At 49.5% G+C, this 22,330-nt stretch overlaps 1 protein-coding gene across 1 annotated transcript; it reads left to right on the top strand.

The window, feature by feature from the left end:
* Positions 1-1,531: 1,531 nt before the first annotated feature.
* On the top strand, positions 1,532-13,670 carry Ccn5 (cellular communication network factor 5). The gene is made up of 5 exons (XM_051186703.1): positions 1,532-1,746; positions 1,989-2,078; positions 5,829-6,045; positions 10,285-10,539; positions 12,671-13,670. The coding sequence occupies exons 2-5, from the start codon at positions 2,022-2,024 to the stop codon at positions 12,889-12,891; spliced, it is 750 nt and encodes a 249-aa protein (XP_051042660.1). The 5' UTR covers positions 1,532-1,746; positions 1,989-2,021; the 3' UTR covers positions 12,892-13,670.
* Positions 13,671-22,330: the final 8,660 nt, after the last annotated feature.

Raw genomic sequence — 22,330 nt, 5'->3', positions numbered from 1 at the left:
GAGCCACCAGCGTGGGGTCTCCAGCTTGGCTCAGGGGTGACTGCACATCTCAGCATGCCTGATCCTGGGCCTGTGCCCCATTCCTCTGCCCCTGCTACCTAACCAAATGGCTGTGATATGCCTTTCCAATCTCCCTGGTGTTCATGCCTTCCTGTGGCCCAGCTTAGATGCAGTGAGCACAAGAAGGACCAGGGAGGAAACCACAAACAGCAAATCCCCACGCTGGCCACACCATTTCTTCTGCAGGCTGGGGCTGAGGCAGGTCTCATGGTCTTTTCTAGAAATGGCTTTTAACACTCACAGCAGTAGGCATAGTCTGTGCATGACCTGGAGGGAGCATGTGGACTCCCTGATTGTTTTCTTACTAGATGGGGTCTTGCTTTGCAGTCCAGGCTAGCCTCCTGTGTTCTGGGCTCACAGGTACGTTCCACTGTAACTGGCAGAGGTGTTGAGAGCTACAGCCTTCTCTAAGCACCCAAGCCTATGCTGAGTTCCTTCTTCCTTCCTTTCTTCCTTCCTTCCTTCCTTCCTTCCTCTCTCTCTTCCTTCCTTTCTTTCTTTCTTTCTTCCTTCTTTCTCTTTCTTTCTTTCTTTCTTTCTTTCTTTCTATCTATCTTTTTTTCTTTCAAGCAGAGTCTCATGTATCCATTCTAGACTCAAACTCACTATGTAGCCAAGGACAACCTTGACTCCCAAGTTCTGGGATGACAGGCATGTACCACCAACCCAATTCGTTATGCAATGTCAGGGAACCCAGGGATGTGTGCATGTCAGGCACACACTCTACCAGCTGAGCTATAACCCTGGCCCTCAAACCCCTTGTCTTTCTTCCCCATACCCACTGATGGGACCTTAGGGATGGTCTCCGCACCCAATAGCTGGGACACTGGGGATGTCCCACAGTTGGTGGCGTGAATTCTGTTTTATTTTCCGCATATGCCTGCACAGTCCAGTGCCCAGGAACCCACATAGCCACCAGACAACTTCGGCTCTGAATAGGCAGGGCTGCTGTGCTGGGTCCCTTCTCTGGGCATTTGAACATGCTTTTCCCTCTGGAACATTCTACCTCAGAGCTTCTTTCTTGGCTCTCAGAAATGGCATCTCCCTCAAAAGGTTGTACCCCAGCCTTAGACTGAACAAGGAAGCCTCTTCAGTGTTTCCCTTGCTGTCCCCATCCCCCAGGGTCTGGTCCCCAGGGTCTCCAGTCCCACAGAGCCCCTCAGAATTCAACAAAGACGATTTAGCTTAATCAGATCAGCAGGGCCCAGCCAGTGCCAGCAACACATAGTAGGCTCAGCCTGCTCAGGCTTGGCCACACTAAGCCACCTTTGAAGCCCAGGAGGATAGGGAGGCTCCTGGTTGTCAAGAGCAGCCAGGCTGCCAGGGAAGCTCTACTCTGGGTCACACCCACTTCTGGGTGGCTGCCAGTCTCCCTGCCAGAAACCGCAGGCTGAGTCTAGGCTGCCCGGAGTTTGGGCCACAGGGCTCACGACGCTGTGGGTCAGATCAGCAAAGGGGTGTTTGCCGGACGCTTCTGGTCTCCACGGGCCCCTGGGGGTGGGACAGGGGCCCTGGCAAGCCTGCAGCTGCTGTGGCAGTGGCTTGGGCTGGAAGCTTTTCTTGCTGGAAGCTGAGGAGCTGAGAGGCTCCTGCCGGCTTGTCCTTACCTCTTGGCACTGGAGGTGGCTTGGGCGTCACACACTGTCACACATGCCCTCTTGGTGGCCTCGGAGGCCTCACCTTCAGGTAACTGGGTTCATTCCTGAGTCTATGGGGAGAAGAGTTAGAACTGTAAGTGGTGTGTGTGTGTGTGTGTGTGTGTGTGTGTGTGTGTGTGTGCTCTGCCTCTCTCCCTCTCCTTCCCCCTCCTCCCTCCCTCCCTCCCTCCCTCTCTCTCTCTCTCTCTCTCTCTCTTTCTCTCTGTATCTATGTAACTAGTAGGAACCTCATAGCCTGTAGAACATAAAGACTCAGGTCTTGCCTCCCAGGTTTGAAGCTGGCTCCACAAGGGACACGGTGACATGAGGGACACCCCACTGACCCATCTTCTGGCCATCTCCCTTTGTCTACTCTCAATGGTAAGGAATCCTGGTCTTTAAAAGTAGAATTCTGGGTGGACAGATATGTGGTCACAATTTAGGACCTTTGGAGGGATAAAGTCTATTCTTTGTGCCCAGGCTTGCTTCCTTCCTGGGCTCAGACCACTCACTGTTCCTTGCAAGTGCTGCTGTGTGACCTCAGGCATGTGTCCTTCCCTTTCTGAGCCTCTGCCTCAGTTGAATTCGTACAAGAACCCCCTTGGTTAGATCAGAGGGGAATTGCTCTGCAGAGGGTAGCACAGGTCCTGGACCAAGATAAGTGTCCAAAAGGGGCAGTGACCAGGCAGGGACCCTCTCTCCTCCACAGAAACTAAGTCAGATGTAAGTGTTGTGTAACAATAAACCAGGACAGGGTTGGATGTTGGGGTCTGATTGCAAAGTACAATCTGTAAGGGCACAGAGTGCTGGCCCTTAGGTGGTCAGTGACCTTTTGACCCTGGTTAGAGAGAGCAGGAGATATCTCTGTGGGTAAGTATCTCTCAGTGTCACTTGGAACATTTTTTTTTTTTAAAACAGGCTTGTGTATAGTTCCACTTTGCCTCACATTCACAACAGTCTTACAAGGTGTTTTCCTGTTTTAGTCAAATGAGGCTCAGAGAGGGTAAGCAATTGCCCAAAGCCACACAGCAAAGAAATGGAACATAGAAGAGTAGCATGATGGCGCCTGGGATGGACATAGTGTGTTCTGAGGACACCCCACTCTGTGCCCCCACCCCAGCCTGGGCAATGCCTTACAGTAAATGTTGAATTCCTGGTAAGATGGAGTTAGGGCCTGGGGCCAATAGAGTGTGGGCCTCAAGAGGTCTCCCTGAAAAGATCAGGACCAACTGGTTTCCAGTCTGGGAAGGGGATGGGCAGAACAAGATGCTGGAGTGGGTGTCTCAGTCTCCTGGATCCCCAGGAGGGAGAAGTGTCTGACAGGCCGAGGAAGGGCTGCCCTAGATTCGCCACAGGAGTGACATCTGTGAGGCCATTTTTTCCTGGTCCCCGCAGGTTGACTGGCACCTGGCACAGGACCCTGGGGATATAGTCGCCGGGAATATGTGAAGCTGCACCCTTCCCGGGGACAGGAACTCCAGGTGTCCTGGGCAGGCTGTGACTCCTGGCTGTGGCCTGGGGCCCGGAACACTGGAAACAACAAGGCCCTGTCGAGACAGCTTGGATATGGGGACACAGAGAGGGCGTGGGAGGAGGAGGCCAGAGGGGGCCGCCTCGTCCATAGGCCAGGCAAGAACACTTGCCCTGTCTTGTCACTGTCCTTTACCAAAAAAGTAGGCCAAGGCAGAGGCTTTGCTGCCAGTGGAGGAGCCCCTGGGGGTGACAGGTAGGCACAAGAGTTAAGTTAGGGCTCAGGCTTCCCAGGACCTGAATTCTGGTCCTATCCCACTACTTTCCAGCTTTTACCTCTTGATTTTGACTTCTTTTTGACATTATTGTTTTGGACTTTATTTTCAAACAAATAGCCTCTGTAGCCCAGGCTGGCCTGGAACTCACAATGCAGCTCTGGCTGAGTTCAGACTTGAGGCTCTTTTCCTGCCTCAGTCCTCCAAGTGTTATGACATCATCTTTTAGACGAGCTGCCATACCTCACAGGAGAGTGCTAAACGGACAGCTTGCCCACACATCACCCAGGGTAACTGGGGTCTTTAGTGGGGTGTCCTGGAGTCAGGACTGGAGAAGCTGGAAGCTCCTGGGGGCCTGAAGTAGACCGGGGGCTCGGCAGAAGGCTTGATTTCTGCTAGGCCATTTCTGGTCAGCAAAGGGAGTTAAAACCCTGTTCTGAAGTTCCACCTCTTTCCTTGAAGGCCAGCTCCGAGTGAGGTGCCCCAGAATGTATTATATCCCATATTGAGGTTACACAGGAGGCCTGGAGAGGTGACAGCGTGTGTTCATTACAAGCTCTCAGAGGCGGTCCAGGAACCCTTTGGAACCTGAAATTCTGCAGTGCCTTGCCTTAGGTGGGAGCCCTGGTCAAGGACAGGCAGCTACTCAGTGGCAGCCCCTGCTGGCCACAGTGAGAACTGCGGGCCCTGGAAAACAGGTTTGGGGGAACTCTGGGTCCAATGGTGGACAGAATGAGCCCCCCTCCCCCCCGAGGTAAAGAGATCATTGTCTCTTTGGACCAATCAGGAGGCGTTGGGTCTTTAGTTTTCTTTTCCTAAATCACAAATTCTCCATAGCTATCTACTCCTGCTAGGGCAGAGTCAGGGACATCTTGAATGGTTACCTCCCTCACAGCTCCCACCCTCTCGAGAGCCCATGGCTCTCATTTGGGTATTTCTGTCCTGGCTAAGTTGTGCCACTGGGGTGAAGCCTTGGTCCTGCAATAAATGGGTACTGATCCCCTGGCTCAGATGTTTGTTTGTTTGTTTGTTTGTTTGTTTTTGAGACAGGGCTTCTCCATATTGCTTTGGAGGCTGTCCTGGAACTTTGTAGACCAGGCTGGCCTTGAACTCACAGAGATCCACCTGCCTCTGCCTCCCGAGTGCTGGGATTAAAGGCATGCACCACCACCATCCAGCCCCGGGCTCAGATTTTGACTGTTGCAGGAGAAGCCTACCCCTCTGGGGCCAGGAGTACACCTCGGGGAGGTGGGCTTGGCACAGCCCCCAGATCTGCCTATGAGCAATCATTTTTCCCCTTTGGAGTCAATTGTCCCATCTGTGCGGGGGGGGGGGGCGTGGGAGCAGGGTAAAGTGGGGGAGTGGGAATGGGGTAGAAGTATGGGGGTGGCCAGTTGGGGTGGGCTGGGCCAGAGAGTCTGTGAACCTAGCAGAATCTAAAAGCTTCTAGCCAGCTTGTTAAATAGATTGCAGTCTTGCTTCTGACCTCTAGTTTCGTGAGTCCTGGAGGAGGCCTGGGAATCTGTGTTTTCCCTTTCCCGGTTAATCTGATGTGTACTCAGGGCTAGGAAACATGCTGGATTGTGCCAGGACCAGGGAACTCCATATTCTGTTTGATTTCTTTGGCCTGGGGGTAAAAACTCCCCCAGGAAGTGTTGGCTTCATCTCTTTCCACCCCTCAGGCCCTCACTCTTCCCATGGGTTCAAAGGTTAGCCTTCATTGTAATTAGCAAGGATGACCACCAGAGTTACCCACATTCAAGAGGCTGGGGAGATGGCTCAGTGGGTAAGGTGCTTCTTGCTCAGGCTTGAGGACCTGAGATCGATTCTCCAGCACCCGCATGTAAGAGCCGGGTACATTGGGACGCATCTGTACCCCAGCACTGAGGGTGCAGAAAGACAAACAGATCCTCAGGGCTCGCTTAGCAGGCAGCCTAATCAATTGATGATCACCAGGCACAACGAGAGGCCCTGTCTCAAAATAAAAATGGAGTGGAGAATGAAAGAGGCAGCCACGGGGTGTGCACCCTCACCCCCCCCCCAAAGCAAACTACCATGCTCAGGGTTAGTGGCATCATTTCCTGCCCATTCTCACAAATGAGTAAACCCAGGTTCGGAGAACTCAAGGAACGCTCAGACAATTCGGCCAATGAGGCAGAGCCTAGAACTAAAACTGTGACCTGTGGTCTTTGTTCCAATGCTCAGTGTCACGAGGCCTCTTAGGAGCACCATGGGACAGACAGTCCCAGTTCAAGGCCAGTTCTGTGTGACACCGAGGCGAAGACAAGGATCCCACACGGTCTGATTTGGCCAAGAAGTGATCATTTGTGATAGTCTCCAAACCTTCCATGATCGTCAAAGCTAAGTGAGGTCTCTGTCTCCTCAGGTATGTGCCCAGCTGTGTCCAACATCCTGTACTTGTCCCTGGACACCACCCCAGTGCCCACTGGGAGTTCCGCTTGTGCTGGATGGCTGTGGCTGCTGTCAAGTGTGTGCACGGCGGCTGGGGGAGTTCTGTGACCATCTACGCGTCTGCGACTCCAGCCAGGGCCTGGTTTGTCAGCCTGGGGCAGGCCCCGGTGGCCGGGAGGCCATGTGCCTCTGTAAGTAGGTTTGCCAGACTAATGGGGGCGGGGCATGGCGGTGTAAAGGCCATGGGGTCCAGAGTTAAAGGGGAGTCCTGCTCTCTGGATCTGTCTTACCCCACGTTAGGTGCTATGTTCCTCCATCTCAACCAGTGACCCAAGGGTTCCTGGGCCCACTCCTTGTTTCTTCTCTCTTGACCTGTGCTGGGACTTCCCTGGTGTTGATTTCCATCCACACCCATCCAAATCAGAGCCAGCTCCAAAGCTGGGCAAACAGCTGCCCCAAGGCAAAAGCACAGCCCTGTGGAAAGCAAGGGTACAGGCTCCGAAGAACTTAGTGCGTGCCACGAACGGTGCTGGTCACTCACTGTTCATGTCCCATAGTCCTGCGGCACAAGTACTACAAACAGGGAAACTGAGGCTCAGAGACATTAGATAGCATGCTCTAGGCCCTATAGCTTGCCCCACCTCCAACCAGAGTTAAGGAACAGTCCATTCCTTCCATCCCCCACTGGGAGCCTTAGGCTGCAATGTGAACCCCAGTGCTGCTTGCCCCGTGGCATTGGATGTGTGACATTCCTCACCACTCTGTCAGACCTGGGTGTCCTCTGACACTCTGGGGCAGGATTTAGTGACTATGCACCAGGGCCACTGTTGGGGGTGGGGGGAGAGTCTCTCTGTGGCCTGACAGTCAGCAACACCCTCTGTGCCTACGAGGTGCCAGAATTAGATACCAATGGCGACCTTGCCAAGGTCACCAAAGAGCAAAAATCACCCCAGTTGAGAACCTTAGAGAAACAGAGGTTTAGGTTGTTACAATTCATCTAGTTCATCTAAGCGTGCTTCCCACGTGGACAAGAGTGACCTCACCCACTCCCTTTCTTCAAGCCACACTTCAAGGCCACACTGGCCTTGAACACTCAAGTCTTGCTCTCGACCTCAGGGCCTTTGTCCTGGCTGTTCCTCTATCCTCACTCTTTCCTTAGATATACACAAGGAACGTCCCCTACTTCCCTCCCATTCCTACTCACACACTATTTTGTCCATGAGGCCCTGGCACCAACCACATTTAAAACATTACAATTCCTCGCCGGCACCTTGGTTTCTCTAGGGCCGGTCCCCAGCCAGCACAATCTCGGTTTGTTGGCTGTGTTTATTTTCATTGGAGTGATCCAATGAGGATATTTGCCCATTTGTGCACATATCCTGAATTACAACTGCTTGGCACACGGCCTAGGCCACAGTAGGTGCTCAGCAGATATTTGTGGCTTTCGTGGATGACAGCAGAGCTTCTAGTGGGGCTGGCATTGATGGGAGCCCTTTTTTGAGTAAGTCGAGTGGGAAAATGCTTTACAAGCCGGTTTTTCTTTAAGCTAGACACTGGGGTAGATCCTAATGTTGCCCCTACTTTGCAGGCGAGGGGGCTCAGCTCAGAGAGGCTCAAGTCACTTACATAGGTCACACAGCTTGCAAGTCCTTGCCAGTGACTTCCAGAGGGGAGAAAAGGCACTGAGAGTTCCCAGATGGCAAGCCTGTGGCTTGTGCTCAGGGGATCCTGGGGACCCAAGTGAAGGCTGCTCTCATGGGAGGTTGCTGGCAGAGGGGACCCTGAAGAAAGCTTGGAGGAAACAAGGGTCTGGGCATCTGGACATGGGTGCACCTGGGTAGGAGAATCCTGAGATGGTTCGTGGGGTTTGCCAATTCACAGCGCCTCTCACAGGGCATCTACCCTGCTGAGGGATTGGCTGCCCCGCCCCACTTGCCCCACACCCAGTCAGCTCCCAGCTGATGGGCTGAGGTGCCAGGAACTCTTGCTAAAATTATCATCCTCAGTTGACTTTCCTAAACATGCCTCTGTTTACCAGGTCATCCTGGCAACGAGGGGGCTAAAGCTGAGGCAACAGAGGTGAGGTAGGGTGTGTGTGTGTGTGTGGGTGTGTGCGTGATGGGTGTGTGGTGGGTGTGTGTGTGTGTGATGTGTGTGTGTGATGTGTGTGTGTGTGTGTGATGGGTGTGTGTGTGATGGGTGTGTGTGTGATGGGTGTGTGTGTGATGGGTGTGTGTGTGTGTGATGGGTGTGTGTGTGATGGGTGTGTGTGTGATGGGTGTGTGTGTGTGTGATGGGTGTGTGTGTGATGGGTGTGTGTGTGATGGGTGTGTGTGTGATGTGTGTGTGTGTGTGATGGGTGTGTGTGTGTGATGGGTGTGTGTGTGTGATGGGTGTGTGTGTGATGGGTGTGTGTGTGGTGGGTGTGTGTGTGATGGGTGTGTGTGTGTGTGATGTGTGTGTATGATGTGTGTGTGTGATGGGTGTGTGTGTGAGATGGGTGTGTGTGTGTGTGATGTGTGTGTGTGATGTGTGTGTGTGATGGGTGTGTGTGTGAGATGGGTGTGTGTGTGTGTGATGGGTGTGTGTGTGTGATGTGTGTGTGCGTGATGGGTGTGTGTGTGATGTGTGTGCGTGATGGGTGTGTGTGTGATGTGTGTGTGTGATGGGTGTGTGTGTGTGATGGGTGTGTGTGTGGGTGTGTGCGTGATGGGTGTGTGCGTGATGGGTGTGTGTGTGTGATGGGTGTGTGTGTGATGGGTGTGTGCGTGATGGGTGTGTGTGTGTGATGGGTGTGTGTGTGATGGGTGTGTGCGTGATGGGTGTGTGCGTGATGGGTGTGTGTGTGATGGGGGGTGTGTGTGTGATGTGTGTGTGATGGGTGTGTGTGTGTGATGTGTGTGTGTGTGATGGGTGTGTGTGTGATGGGTGTGTGCGTGATGGGTGTGTGTGTGTGATGGGTGTGTGTGTGATGGGTGTGTGCGTGATGGGTGTGTGCGTGATGGGTGTGTGTGTGATGGGGGTGTGTGTGTGATGTGTGTGTGATGGGTGTGTGTGTGTGATGTGTGTGTGTGTGATGGGTGTGTGTATGTGTGATGGGTGTGTGTGTGATGGGTGTGTGTGTGATGGGTGTGTGTGTGTGATGGGTGTGTGTGTGATGGGTGTGTGTGTGTGTGATGGGTGTGTGTGTGATGGGGGTGTGTGTGTGATGTGTGTGTGTATGTGTGATGGGTGTGTGTGTGATGTGTGTGTGTATGTGTGATGGGTGTGTGTGTGATGGGTGTGTGTGTGATGGATGCGTGTGTGATGGGTGTGTGTGTGATGTGTGTGTGTGATGTGTGTGTGTGATAGGTGTGTGTGTGATGTGTGTGTGTGTGATGGGTGTGTGTGTGTGTGATGGGTGTGTGTGTGTGATGGGTGTGTGTGTGATGGGTGTGTGTGTGATGGGTGTGTGTGTGATGGGTGTGTGTGTGTGTGATGGGTGTGTGTATGTGTGATGTGATGTGTGTGTGTGTGTGTGTGTGTGTGTGTGATGGGTGTGCTGGGGTGGACCCAGAGGTGGCCAGGCCAAATGGGGAGTGAGGCACAGCTACCTTGGTGGTTTCTAGGGAAACAATGGCAGCATAGTCCAGGTCAGAAGGCCTGGTCTTTGTACCCACGGGCTGTGATCTGGAGGCAGTGGGGACAGGGATCTGATCTGGTTTTCCTCTCTGGACAAATAAGAGGATCCGAGGAGGAGCACTCCAGGCTCCAGCTCTCCAGGGAGGTGGTGATGGGGCTGCTCAGAGAATTTAAGTAGCTACTGCAAAGTCCCATGGCCAGCAAGTTAAACCTTGGCAGACAGTGATGACCCCACACAGAAAAAGGACAGAGAGGGTGTTACACGAGACCCCAGGCCCAGTGTGCTTCACTGGCAAACACTAACTATCACTAACATCACAGAGTCTCCAGCCCAGGCTGGCCTTCAACCTCTGAATCTCTTGTCACCAACTCCCAAGTCTAGAATTGCAGGAGTGCCACCAAGCATGCCGCCTCACTGAGTTCATACAAAGCTGGAGATTGAAATCAGGGCCGTGAACATGCTGGGTAAGTGCTGGGTAACTGAGTCACATCCCGTTACCCAAGGCTTCATTTTGTCACATTCATCACACACCATTTCATTTTGTCCAGGACACACTGTGAAATAAATACTAACATATACTACTTTTCACACAGAGAAACTGAGGCAAGAAGTGAAATTACTTGGTCCATGGTTAAGAAAATTTAGAGCTGGGGTCCAAGCCAGGCTCCTGGATGCTTCTCTGTCTTGCTGAGGAGGGATGAAGGCCAGTGGGGGAGGGGTGTGGTAAGGCATGGGGCTGGCACAGGGTGCCTGTCTTGAGCTCTGGCCCCAGCACCCAGAGCTGGCCTGCTTTCTCCCCCCTACACAGTGGAGGAGGAGGATGGAAGCTGCGAGGTGAATGGCCACAGGTACCTGGATGGAGAGACCTTCCAGCCCAATTGCAGGGTCCTCTGCCGCTGCAATGATGGTGGCTTCACCTGCCTGCCACTGTGCAGTGAGGATGTACTGCTGCCCAGCTGGGACTGCCCACACCCCAGGAGAGTAGAGGTGCCTGGTAGGTGCTGTCCTGAGTGGGTGTGTGACCAAGGAGTGATGCCGAGGATCCAGTCTCACACGGCCCAAGGTGAGTGTAGGGTAGGCCCAGGCCATCAAGACCTCAGCTGTTGGGGTTGGGGACAGGATGGTGGGACATTGCAACAGCCTCCTAGAAACTGACAGAATAAGATGCAGCCACTTACAGATATGATTTCAGCTAATAAATCATTTAAAATAAGGTTTGAGGGACTTGAGATATTATAACTTGAGGACCCTGGTTCAGACCCTAGCACCAATGTGGTGGCTCACCCCCTTTCATAACTCTACTTTAAGGGCATGAGATGCCCTCTTCTGATCACTGTGGGTACCAGGCATGCGCAAGGTGCACAAACATATGTGAGGCAAAACATACACTCATAAAATAAAAATAAATCTTAAAAAAAAAAATAGAAGTTCACATTCAGGTGACAGAGTGGAAAGGAGGGAGATGCGTTAACACTCAAGCTAAATTTGTACATCTCACAGTGATAGAAATAATATAGTGTAGATAATAAATATAGTATAGGCTAATGCAATGTGACAAAATACAGATATACATAGAGAACTTATTTATGGTACTTAATATATGTGGAAAATTTATAATATTATGAGTCCATGATAGTCTGGATTTAGTAAATTATTAGGTAAAAGCTGAAGCAGTCAGGACTGGAGTTTGGGACACAACCCAGGGCTGGGCAGAGGTACAGACAAGACAGCGGCAGCCTTCTTCAAAGTCTTCAACTTGGGGACTTTGTTTCCTTGTATCTCTAAAAATGTTATTGATGTCACATGACTTGACTGGGGAAGGTGACTAAACCCAGCTCTGGCCTTGCTTGCTGTGTGACTCTGAGAAAGTTGTTGAAGTTCCCTGCCTCGGTTTCTCCAACTGTCAAGTGGAACCAATAAGAACAGCCACCTTTTAGAGCTGTGGCGAGGACAAAATGAATTAGGTCAAGTAAAGGTGCCTGATGCTAACACTGCATAAGCGCTCTGGTCACCATTATCCCCATCAGGGAATATGACACAACAAGTTAGTTAGGCACACAGGAGAAAGTCATCCAGCTCGCTGTACGTATTCCACGCCCCCCCCCTCACATAGTACTTGGGATTGAACCTAGAACCTTGTACACACTAGGCCAATGCTCTATCTTAGAGCCATGCCGCCAGCCCTCACCTTACATATTAAAAAGCAAGCTAAAAGCCCTACCTCCGATCTGGCCTCTGTTATGTGTGCTTGTACAGGGCCATGAACATACTTAAAGTTGGTCCTCAGTATCCATGGATTCAACCAGCTGCGCATCAAGGATAGTTTTTGTATTTTAGTCTGTACTGAGCACGTGCAGACTCTTTTATTCTTGAGACGATTTCTTAGCAAAGATGGCTTCACAACTATCCAATAACATTCTCATTTAGCCAGCCTTCGTGATCCGGAGGTGACCTGTGTTCCTAGGAGGCTGTGTGGGTTCTGTGCAAACTCCTGCCTTCACACGGGGATGCCGGCACCCTCGCATGTTGGTGCTCCTGAGCAGTCCTTGATCAACACCCCCTGCTCTGACACATAACCCCAGATACAAGGCAGGGTTTTTCACCACCAGCACCAGTGACATTTGGGATGAGTCACTCTTTGTGGTTGGGGGCTGTTGGATATGCTGTGGGATGTAGAAAGACAACCTGGCCTCTATGTTCCGAATGTATCAGCATCCACACCCCCCCCCAAAATACCCTTGTATACATTGACTGTGACAACTGAAAAATCTCTCTAGTCTTTGCCATATGTGCTCTTGGTCCTCATTGCTAGAGGGAAGGATATAAAGCATAAGAGAAGAGGAGGAGAGATTGGCCATGGTGACCCTGTCATCTTGGGTCCTTCAGCAACCTTGCCACAGAGTTACAGCGCCACACATGTGTGTCTGTATGATACCATGTACCAGGGAGTAGGAAGGTAGAGAAAAAAGAAAGACCTTTCCCCCTTTTTAGTTGTCTCATGCCCCAGGTCAGTGGGGTGCACTGTACTTAGACTTCCCGTAATTGTTTTATTCAACCCCAAATGTTAGGAAGTTTAGGAAGAAACTAAGGCTAAGCAGCTTCTCCAGGGACCCTGTGATGGCTAGCAAGTGAGCAGACTTGCCTGAGGGTCCATGCCCTCTCTCCATGTTCACCCTCATCTTTTCAACCCCCAGGACACCAGGTTTCTGGCCTTGTTACTCCTGCATCTGCTGATGTCCCCTGTCCAAAAGTTAGCACAGCCTGGGGCCCCTGCTCAACCACCTGTGGGCTGGGTGTAGCCACTCGAGTTTCTAACCAGAACCGATTCTGCCACCTGGAGATCCAGCGCCGCCTGTGTCTGCCCAGACCCTGTCCAGCAGCCAGGAGTCGCAGCTCATGGAACAGTGCCTTTTAGAGCCAGCTGGGGATGGAGATACAGAGCCTGCCAGTCTCAGCGGGTGTCCCTAGGACTCGGGCCTGGACTGATGGTACATGTCCCCTTCCATGCTCTTGGCTGCAGTTTACTGTCCTGGTTGGATTCATTGTCCAGGGCCACTGAGGGATACCTGCTCTGTCTGAGGTAGGTGGAGCACATGACCAAATCCATTTTCTAATTCAGCCTGGCATTCCGACCCAGGCTTCTGGGTTGTCCTGGCTAGTTCCGTATCAAACGTGCACACGGGACAACTTTCTCTCCAAACTTCCCGGTATGAAAAAGGCTACCTGGCCACCATGCTGGGGACAATGGGGATGCGGGGATACCAGGCATCAGATTGCCTGAAATTCCCAATTCCCTTCTGGGACTTGTATGCACTTGTCCCCAAAGTCAAGATTATAGGTGGACTCCTGGGTCTGGCTTCCCTGGTCTGAGAATACCCTGCCCGCCGGGGAAGAATTCAGTGGCAGAATTCTCTGTGAACATGAAGAGATAAAATCATACTGCCCCAGGGAGTATCTGCAAGATCTGTGAACTTCTCTCTATTTGGATGAATGCACATTTCTTAAGCACCCAAAAAGCAGGAGGTTCACAGCTCCACACCTCTGGCAGACAAGCAACAGCAGAGTGCCCTCTGGAGGACAGGGATGAACAGCTGAACCGGGAGTGGAATTTTGTTTGGGGTCCTGTGTTTTTATGTCAAAACAAAACCAAAACCAAAACAAAAAACCCCACCTAAATATAAAAATTACATCCTCTTCCATGGTCCACTTAGTGTTTGTTGTTTGTTTTAAAAATAGAAGTGGGGGCCGGGGAGACAGCCCCCTTGGTAGTGTTTGCCCGGAAAGCATGAGAACGGGGATGAATCCCTAGAACCTACACACAAAAGCCAGGTGTGGTGATGATCCCTGTACTAAGCAATTGGAGGCAGGAGGATTCCTACAGCTCCAAGGCCAGTCAGCATAGCCTACTTAGTAAATTCCAGGCCAGTGAGAGACACTGTCTCAAAAAACAGTGGACAGCACCTGACACAATTCCTAAGGTCCTACATATGTATACACACACACACACACACACACAGACACACAAGGACATGTGCAGATGCACTCACACATATACCACATACACATACATACACTAACACCACAAACAACAAATACTTTTTTTTTTCTACTTTTCCAGACAGGGTTTCTTTGTGTAATAGCCTTGGCTGTCTTGGAACTTGCTTTGTATACCAGGCTGGCCTCAAACTCAGAGATTCACCTGCATCTGCCTTCCAAGTGCTGGGATTAAAGGCTTGTGCCACCATGCCTGGCAACAAATACCTTTTAAACTGGTGTTATCATCAAGTTAGGAAATCAGAGAAGTCTCTGGTCAGTGTGGCAGCACATGCCTACAATCCCAAAACTCCAAGGAAAAGGCAGGTAGATGGATCCTGTGAGTTCGAGGCCAGCCTGTCTACATACTGGGTTCCAGGCCAGCCAGAGGACACAATGAGTTCAAAACCCAAAATCTAAACAAACAACAAAAATAGTCTCTGTGCTTAAGTAGTGATTTTTCCCTATGAAACTTCGATGAGATGTGTGTAATTTGCACAGTTATATGCACACGCTGCAAACCCGTCTTCAGCCTTTATAACCACGCACACAGTGTAACCAATATCCATCCAGGTGTATCATATTCCCATCACCTCAGAAAAGCCCTGCTCTTCCTGCTGCTCCCTTGTAGGGATGACCCCTGCCCTAGCTGATTTCCGTCTCCACAGGTGTGCCTTTGCCTGTACCTGAGCCTTGTATCTTTGAAGCCGCATGCTCTTTAATGACTGACTTGTTCTATTCAACAGACTAAAAAAGGAAGAAACACTTAGTGTGGGTACTGAGAACATCTGAGAGCAGCTTCCCACTGGTGGGGCGAGGTTGCTGAACCCAGAGCTGGCCTGAAGGCGAGAGGAGAAGGAACCTCAGGATGTAAGGCTGCCAGCCTCCCAGAGTCACCAAACAGGGAGGAGAAGGGCAGCCTTCGTGGTTCTGTGTAGTCAGAATGATGGAGGGCAGGGATGGAGGGCAGGGAGGGCACACCCTCTGTGCAAAGATAGGGTGCTGGGCTCATAGATGATGACCTTCTGGCCTTTCTCTGTCCTTCTGTAGCTGAGCTTCCTGGGTCTGGCTGGCTGAACCGTAGGAAAGTGTCTCCACTCACTTCCTTAGTCCTGGGTTGGAGCAGCAGGGGAACCGTATGACATTGACCCTTTGCTCTCTGGAGACTTCTCTGTTGGCCATGACTGGAGCTCGCAGCAGGGAGCCAGTCTCCGTGGACTGGGGTACCACATCTTCCTGCACATTGAGGGAGACAATGAAGATGGAGCTCCCTTAGTGGGGGCGGAGAGAGATAGAGATAGAGATAGAGATAGAGAGAGAGAGAGAGAGAGAGAGAGAGAAACCCCTGGCCTGCTGCTAAAGTGCCCAGCGTCCTCCCTGTTCTAACTGGCAACAATTCTAGAGAATCTGGCCCTGTGGTCTAGGACTGGGCACCAGGATGGTACCAGGCAGCTGACAGCACCCTCGTCTCGTGAGCATTTACTGTGTCCGGGAGGGACTCCTGCTCTACAGAGGAGAAACTGAAACTGGAAAAATTACAGCTACTATCAGAGCTGGGAGGCTCAGCCAAATGCAAGGCCTGTGTGCTCTGTTCCCCCTCCCCCATACCACCCGTCTCTCTCTTCTCTCTTCTCTTTGTTTTTAATCTCCCTTCTCTCTCTTCCTCCTATTTTGTCTCCCTCCCTCCCTCCCTCCCTCCATTCCTTTCTTCACTTTAACCGAACTATTATCAACTATCCAGAGCACAGGTGGTCATTTATTGACTGTTTAAAGAACAGCCTGCCTCCCCCCTCCCCTCGCAGCGTCTGGTCCGAGCAGGATGGTGCATTTCCTGAGTTCCCTGCCCCCAGCCCACCCTGAGTGCGCACTTCGCAAAAACCTGTGTATTATTAGTGGGTTCAAATGGGCTTTGGTAGAGGAACCAGTAACATCGTGCCGCCAGTGATATTTGTAAGCGTGAATAGTGGAGAGGCTGCCAGCTGATGGAAGTCCTGGGACTAGAGTTCGCTGCCGCCCCCTGTTGTCCAGATGTAAAAGTGCAGCCTATTTGAAGATCGTGCCCCAAGCTTCAGTGTGAGGCGGTGATACAGGTGGCTAGCTTTCCCTTCCTTGCAGGGAGAGTATTTTGCTGTTTTTCTATTTGTGCCGAGTGTATTATTTAATCATCAGGCCCTGAGGTACGGTACCTTGTCTGTCTGTGGATGACCCACCATGAGCGCCTTCTCCTGTCAGCCACACTGCACAGCCAGGAGGACCTTTGTAAACACAACCACAGCTAAATCACTCTGTTTAAAGTCCTCCGGGACCTTGAGATAAACCTCCGCCTGACTGGACCAGATTTCCACGACTCCCGACTCCCGGGCCTACTGTGTCTTCCAGATCCTCTGTGCTGAGACACTCCAGACGGCTATGGCATCCTCTCTTGGCCAGATTGTCCCCTCCAAGCTGTCCCCAGACTTCCTGCTCTGACTTGGATGGCTATTGTTACTCCTTGTGACTCTCAAGGCAGAACTCCTCTGGCTTCCAAGTAGACAAAGAACAGACCCGTGTAAATAGTGATTGACAGGTTCAGAAGTCAGGGAGAAAAGGGAGGCAGGAGTCAGAGGGAGGGTGGAATAGAGCACGAAGCCATCACTCAAGCTGGCCTCACAGTCTCTGTTTACTTGGGGAGTCATAAGGCAATGAGGTGACAGATATTATCATTTCATGCCACCCAGAGAGCTGACACAATTTTACCAGAGTCTCACAGTTGTTACAATGTAGGCCCAGGACCTAAACCTGTTCCCTGGCCCTAGAAACTTGCCCTTGACTTCACTACCTAGATTGACCCGGCTGGACAAGGAGGAGGAAGTCAGTATAATGCTTCTGAGAAGGTCCTGCAGGTGAGTCTTGGAACTTTCTGGAACATAGGGGTTCTCAGCACTTTGTGCTTGACCTCAGCCTTAAGGCAGACTTCATCTGGGAACCTGAAGACTCCCACTCAGGAGTCTGTTGCATATGCGTCATCTAATTTGACTGTCACACCCACTTTCATGGTTAGTGTGTCACAGTGTGGTGCTAGCCACCTTAATAAACCAGGCAAGCATTCTGATGGGATGGTGGCTTTCCTTCATCTGATGCTCCTGGCATCACCATTTCCCAGGGCACAGGGTCCCCTGCATCTATACTGTAGACAGAGATGGAGATTTCCTCTATTCCCTAGAGGCCATGCCTGGAACCCATACTTTAACTTGCACTCCACTGGTGAGGCTCATCCCATAATCACTGTGACTGTAAGACAGGCTGGCAAATGAGTTGTCTGCTGGGCAGGTGTCTCCCAGAGTCAATACCATACTATGGAGTTTAGCTAAAATTAGAGTGACAACAGAATTCTTGTTAGCAACCTGTTAAAACAGCTTACCCCCCTAATCAGGGCTCTACAGACTGTTTGAATGGGCACTCCTGCCATACGCCCGCTGGGTGGCCAGCAAGCCATTCTTTGGCACCCTTGTCTCCTCTGGCTTTCTGCCATCAAATTGCATGCTTGCCAAGAGTCTATTGGGTTTGTTTCCAAACTGGTCTGTACCAGCCACACTGGCTTTTGTGAAGAGGCAATTGAATTAGGCATCCCATAAGCTGGTGAAATATGAGCACAAAGGGAAGAGATTTGCTTTTTATGAAAGCTCAATAAAGACTTGTGCTTTAAACCCCACTTTAAATTGGGCATGGAAGACACAACTCCAAAAGATCTGGAAAGAAATATCCAGGAGGCAGCTGGGGTGACAGACAGTTCAGTGGTTAAGAGCATGCCCTGTTCTTTGGAGGTCCAGGTGTGATTCCTAGCATTCACACCAAGTGGCTCACAACTGCCTGTAACTCCAGCTCCAGGGGCTCCAATGTCTTTGAAGGCACCTGCACTTGTGCGAGTTCGCTAGCACGTGCGCATGTGCATGTGTGTGGGTGTGCGCACACGCGCGCGCGCGCACACACACACACACACACACACACACACACACACACACACGGGGACAAATAAAATAATAAAAATAATTTTCAAAACAAAGATCCACAAGAGGGTAGAAGAATTCTGTACCACAGTTGTTCCGTTAGTTCCTGCCAGGCCCTGGGTGTCTTTCACACATGGGGAGGGGGCAATGTGTGAGGCTTGTGAATAGGCCTAAACTCAAGGAATAGATCCGAGGGAAAACAAGTGTTTGTTTTTAATTGAATAGAATCTTCCAGGTGTGCCAGGCCTTTAACCTTTAACCTTTAACCTTTAACCAGGTGGTACACGCCTTTAACCCCACCACTCAGGAGACAAAGCAGCCTGGTCTAGAGTCAGTTCCAAGATAGCCAAGGCTACATAGAGAAAACATGTCTGAAAAACCAACAAAACAAACAAATAACGAACCCCCCCACACACAAATAAACAAACATCCATCTTCCTTTTAAAAGGATGTCCTGGAGGTGGGGAATGGATCTCTGTGTTAGATCACTTGTCTAAAGTGCTCCGGGTCCAGGGTTCTATTCCTAACACTTCCTTTAAAAGTCACACGATGTGGGTGTGACGGTGCTCACCTGTAGTCCCAGCTACTTGGGAAGCCAGCTTGTACTGCTCAGTGAACTCAAAGGCCAGCCTCAGCAATTTAGCAAGAGCCTGTCTCAAAACAAAATAAAGGACTGGGAAAGAGACTCATTAGTAGAGAGAGCTTGCCTAGTGTGAGTGAGAGTGAGGCTTAGTTCCAGCACATCAAAGAAAAACAAATATCCCTTGCAGCTTTCAGTAACTGACTACTAACCTTTAGTCCCAGTTGTGATGGCTATGTGTTATGAGTATGTTTTCCCAGCAGCCTGGAGCTACAGCTGCACCAGCTCCAAATAACACACAGAGACACCGTATTAGATATAATTCTGTTGGCCATTTACTAGTTTCTTATCTTACCGGAGAGAGGGGCTGGCGTTCCCTTTCTGTCCTCCATCTTCGATCTCCTCCCTACCACTTCCTCTCTCCTCCTAGTCTCCTAGTCCCACCTATCTTGCTTTCCTATTGGCCAACAGTGCCTTATTCATTAACCAATAAGAGAAACATATTTACAGAATGACATCTTCCATCATCTCCTCTTTTCTGTCTAAAATAAAAAGAAGGGTTTTAACCTTAGCATAGCAAAATATATCACACAATAGTTATCAAATAAGAACCACAGTCAACAATGTTTAGTCCATTAACATTTAGTAACATTTAAAGAAAATATTTTATCATCTATCCTATCTTTGTGAGTCTAAAGTCCTATATGTGATTTATCTTTAATCCTAACTAAGAAAAACTATAAGCATCTGTCTTCAACTCCATCAAAGACCATAGAAGTATAATATATAAAGTCTAGAAATGACAGAGACAACTCAATGCCTGGTCAGTCACCCGAAGTTCTTCTGTAATGTCCCATCTTCAGCCTATAGGCCATAGTGTGTCCGGCAGACTCCTCAGCAAAGCAGGAAACTTTAAACTGTCTACCTGTATTGGCAGTTTGTCAGTCACTTTTCTCTGTGTCCTGCAGAATGTCTGGCATACTCTTCCATGAAGCAAGAACCCTGTAGCAATGTCCATCTGGTATCAGCAGTCACATTCCTGTGGGTCCTGTATGTTCCAATTTATACAGCATAAAGTCAAACAGTCCAGACAAGAGCAGTATCTTGCCCAAATGGCTAGTCTTGCCATATTGAAAGCAAACTCCATAACGAGTTTCTTTGATGTCCATTTTCCTTTCTGATGTAGGTGGTGTTGCAATGTCAAGAAAAACCCTAAACCATTTTAAATGCCATATTCTGTAGGTCTTTGGAAGGTTTGAAGAATACCTATCCATCTTAAATACATCTAACTTAACTCTTAAGTTTTGACTATCATAGGAACTATCTACAATCTGTGCTAAATTATACATTATATTTCTAAGTGAGCTATATAAACACAATACCTAAACAAGAGGAGAAATATACACATCACAAAATTGACCTTAAACTGTATCAATAAATGAAAATCCATTCCAAAACAAAGTATTCATATCTATACCATAATTCCCTTTTTATCTTTAAAAGATTGGTTGTGGTCATTAACCATTTATAACCAAGCCCACTTAAATGAAAACAAACATATATAAACAATATTTGGGAATTTGGGTGTCGTTCTTTCCAAATTGCTTCCTGCTGGTAGGGGGTGCTGTCACGGGAATCCTAAGAAGATGCAGAAATCAGGCTGCCTTGTCCCAACTGTTTTGAATGTTGGATCACCTGGGACGCTGTTTCAGGGGGTCTGGCTTGATCAAACCACATTAGTCTGGAAGGAATCCATAGCTTTTCATTTTCTGTAGAAACAAAAATAGAAATCCTTTTCCCCAGTAACCTGTCCTTAGACTTAAATTTTGAAGTCAAAGTATTTTAAAAATATATAAATTGAATCAATCCAGCAGCATTTCTTTTAACATGTGTTGTTATTTCCTCAGCAGCCAAACAATACAAAGACAATATAATACTCTACAGTATCCAGATTCTCTCCATCTTTACGTGGCTTTTTTTTTTTTCCTGTTAGTTTCAGTTTATTCCCTCCCAAAAGACCAACCACAATCAAATGAGGTGAGTTTCTTTTATTGTCTTCATAACAAGATCAGCTTAGAACTGGATCACTTGGCTCTTTCTCTTCTTATCACCTCCCAGTTCAAAATGCTTGCATCTCTTAATAGCCAGCATCCGCTTAGATCTGCAGTTAGGCTCAACACACTTAAGCCTCAGCACAATCTTCTTTGTAATTTTAGCCTTTTTTCAGAAAATTGGCTTAGTCTGCCCACCATATCCACTCTGTTTCCTGTCATAACGCCGCTTTCCCTGGGCATACAAAGAGTCCTTACCCTTCTTGTACTGAGTCACTTTATGGGGCTGGTGCTTGCCACATTTCTTGCAGAACGTCCGGTGGGCCTTAGGAACATTCACCATGTTGGCAGGAGTGATATCAGCACCTTTATGTGGCCTTTTTATTACTCTATTTCTTCTACTTCTATTTTTTTCATTTTTTTCAGACAGGGTTTCTCTGTGTAAATTTTATCTGTCCTTGAATTAACTCTGTGTACCAGGTTTACTTTTAAATCACAGAAATCAGCTTGCCTCTGTCTCCCGAGTGCTGGAATTAAAGGCGTGTGCCACCACACCCAGCTACTGCGGTTTTTCTTAATGTGAATCAGTCTTTTACTTAATGTGAATCAATCTTTATCTTTTTCTGGCCACGAGTCTTTATCTGATAAACAACAACATTCCTAAAATGAAAGCCATAGCTGTTTTAGCCCCGGTCTATCCAAGATGGCTGTGGGTACTTTTATCGCTGAACTGAGAGCTGTGCTCACTGCCTTGGTCTAAGCTGCCATGCAGCAGCATGCTGCCAGCTTGGAGATGTGATCACTGCCATTGCCAGATCTCATACACACCATTCAGTTGTTAGCAGAGCTCTTTAAAAGCCTTGCTGTTTGTGGGCTTTTACTGGATCATTATCCCCATTTCACAGGTGGGTAAACTGAGGCCCGGGATAACTGAAGATTATCATTCAAATCCAGCCATTCTGGTTACCAAGTCTGTATTCTCCTCCTCTTTACTGGTGCCATCCAATCGAATGTTCCATGATGAGGCGGTGTTCTGTTCTCCATCAAGTCACTCACTGCCCATGGGCAGACTTGAAGTGTCTGCTGCAACAAAGGGACTGAATTCTTTTAGAATCTGCTTTATTGATTCTTTGCAGACAATGCATCATGATTATCTGCTTCCTGCATCCCCCATTCCCTCTTAGGACCCTCAACGCCCCCTTCCCACTCTCCTAAACACCCCCAGCACATTCCACTCCCTTCTTTGTATACTTTCCTCACTTCACACAGAGGTGGTTTGAATAACAATGGTTCCCACAGCCTCATACATCTGAATGCTTAGTTGCCAGGGAGTGGTGCAATATCTGAAAGGAATAGAAGGATTAGGAGGCGTGGCCTTGTTGGAGTAGGCGTGGCCTTGTTGGACTAGGCATGGCCTTGTTGGAGTAGGCATGGCCTTGTTGGAGGAAGATAGTCACAGTGGGTAGGCTTTGAGGTTTCAAAAGTCCAAACGAGGCCCAGTGTTACTCTCTCATTCGGCCTGTGGACCAGGATGAAGCAGAGTGGCCAGCTTCTTCTCCAGCACCATGCATGCCACCTTGTCCCTTGCCATGATGATAACAGACTGAGCCTCTGAACCTGTAAGCTTGCACCCACGGAAATGCTTTCTTTCATAAGGTTTACTTTGGTCATGGTGTCTTTTCACAGGGCCCAAGACAATTGTTA

The sequence above is a fragment of the Phodopus roborovskii genome, unplaced genomic scaffold (genome assembly GCF_943737965.1).
Source record: "Phodopus roborovskii unplaced genomic scaffold, PHOROB, whole genome shotgun sequence".
NCBI classification, from domain to species: domain Eukaryota; kingdom Metazoa; phylum Chordata; class Mammalia; order Rodentia; family Cricetidae; genus Phodopus; species Phodopus roborovskii.
This window is presented reverse-complemented; position numbering and strand designations above follow the sequence as displayed.

Coding starts and splice junctions, on each gene's coding strand:
- Ccn5 (XM_051186703.1), top strand. CDS start 2,022: ATGAGGGACACCCCACTGACCCATCTTCTGGCCATCTCCCTTTGTCTA. Junction 2,079..5,828: donor CCCTTTGTCTACTCTCAATG/GTAAGGAATCCT, acceptor CTGTCTCCTCAG/GTATGTGCCCAGCTGTGTCC. Junction 10,540..12,670: donor CCAGTCTCACACGGCCCAAG/GTGAGTGTAGGG, acceptor TTCAACCCCCAG/GACACCAGGTTTCTGGCCTT.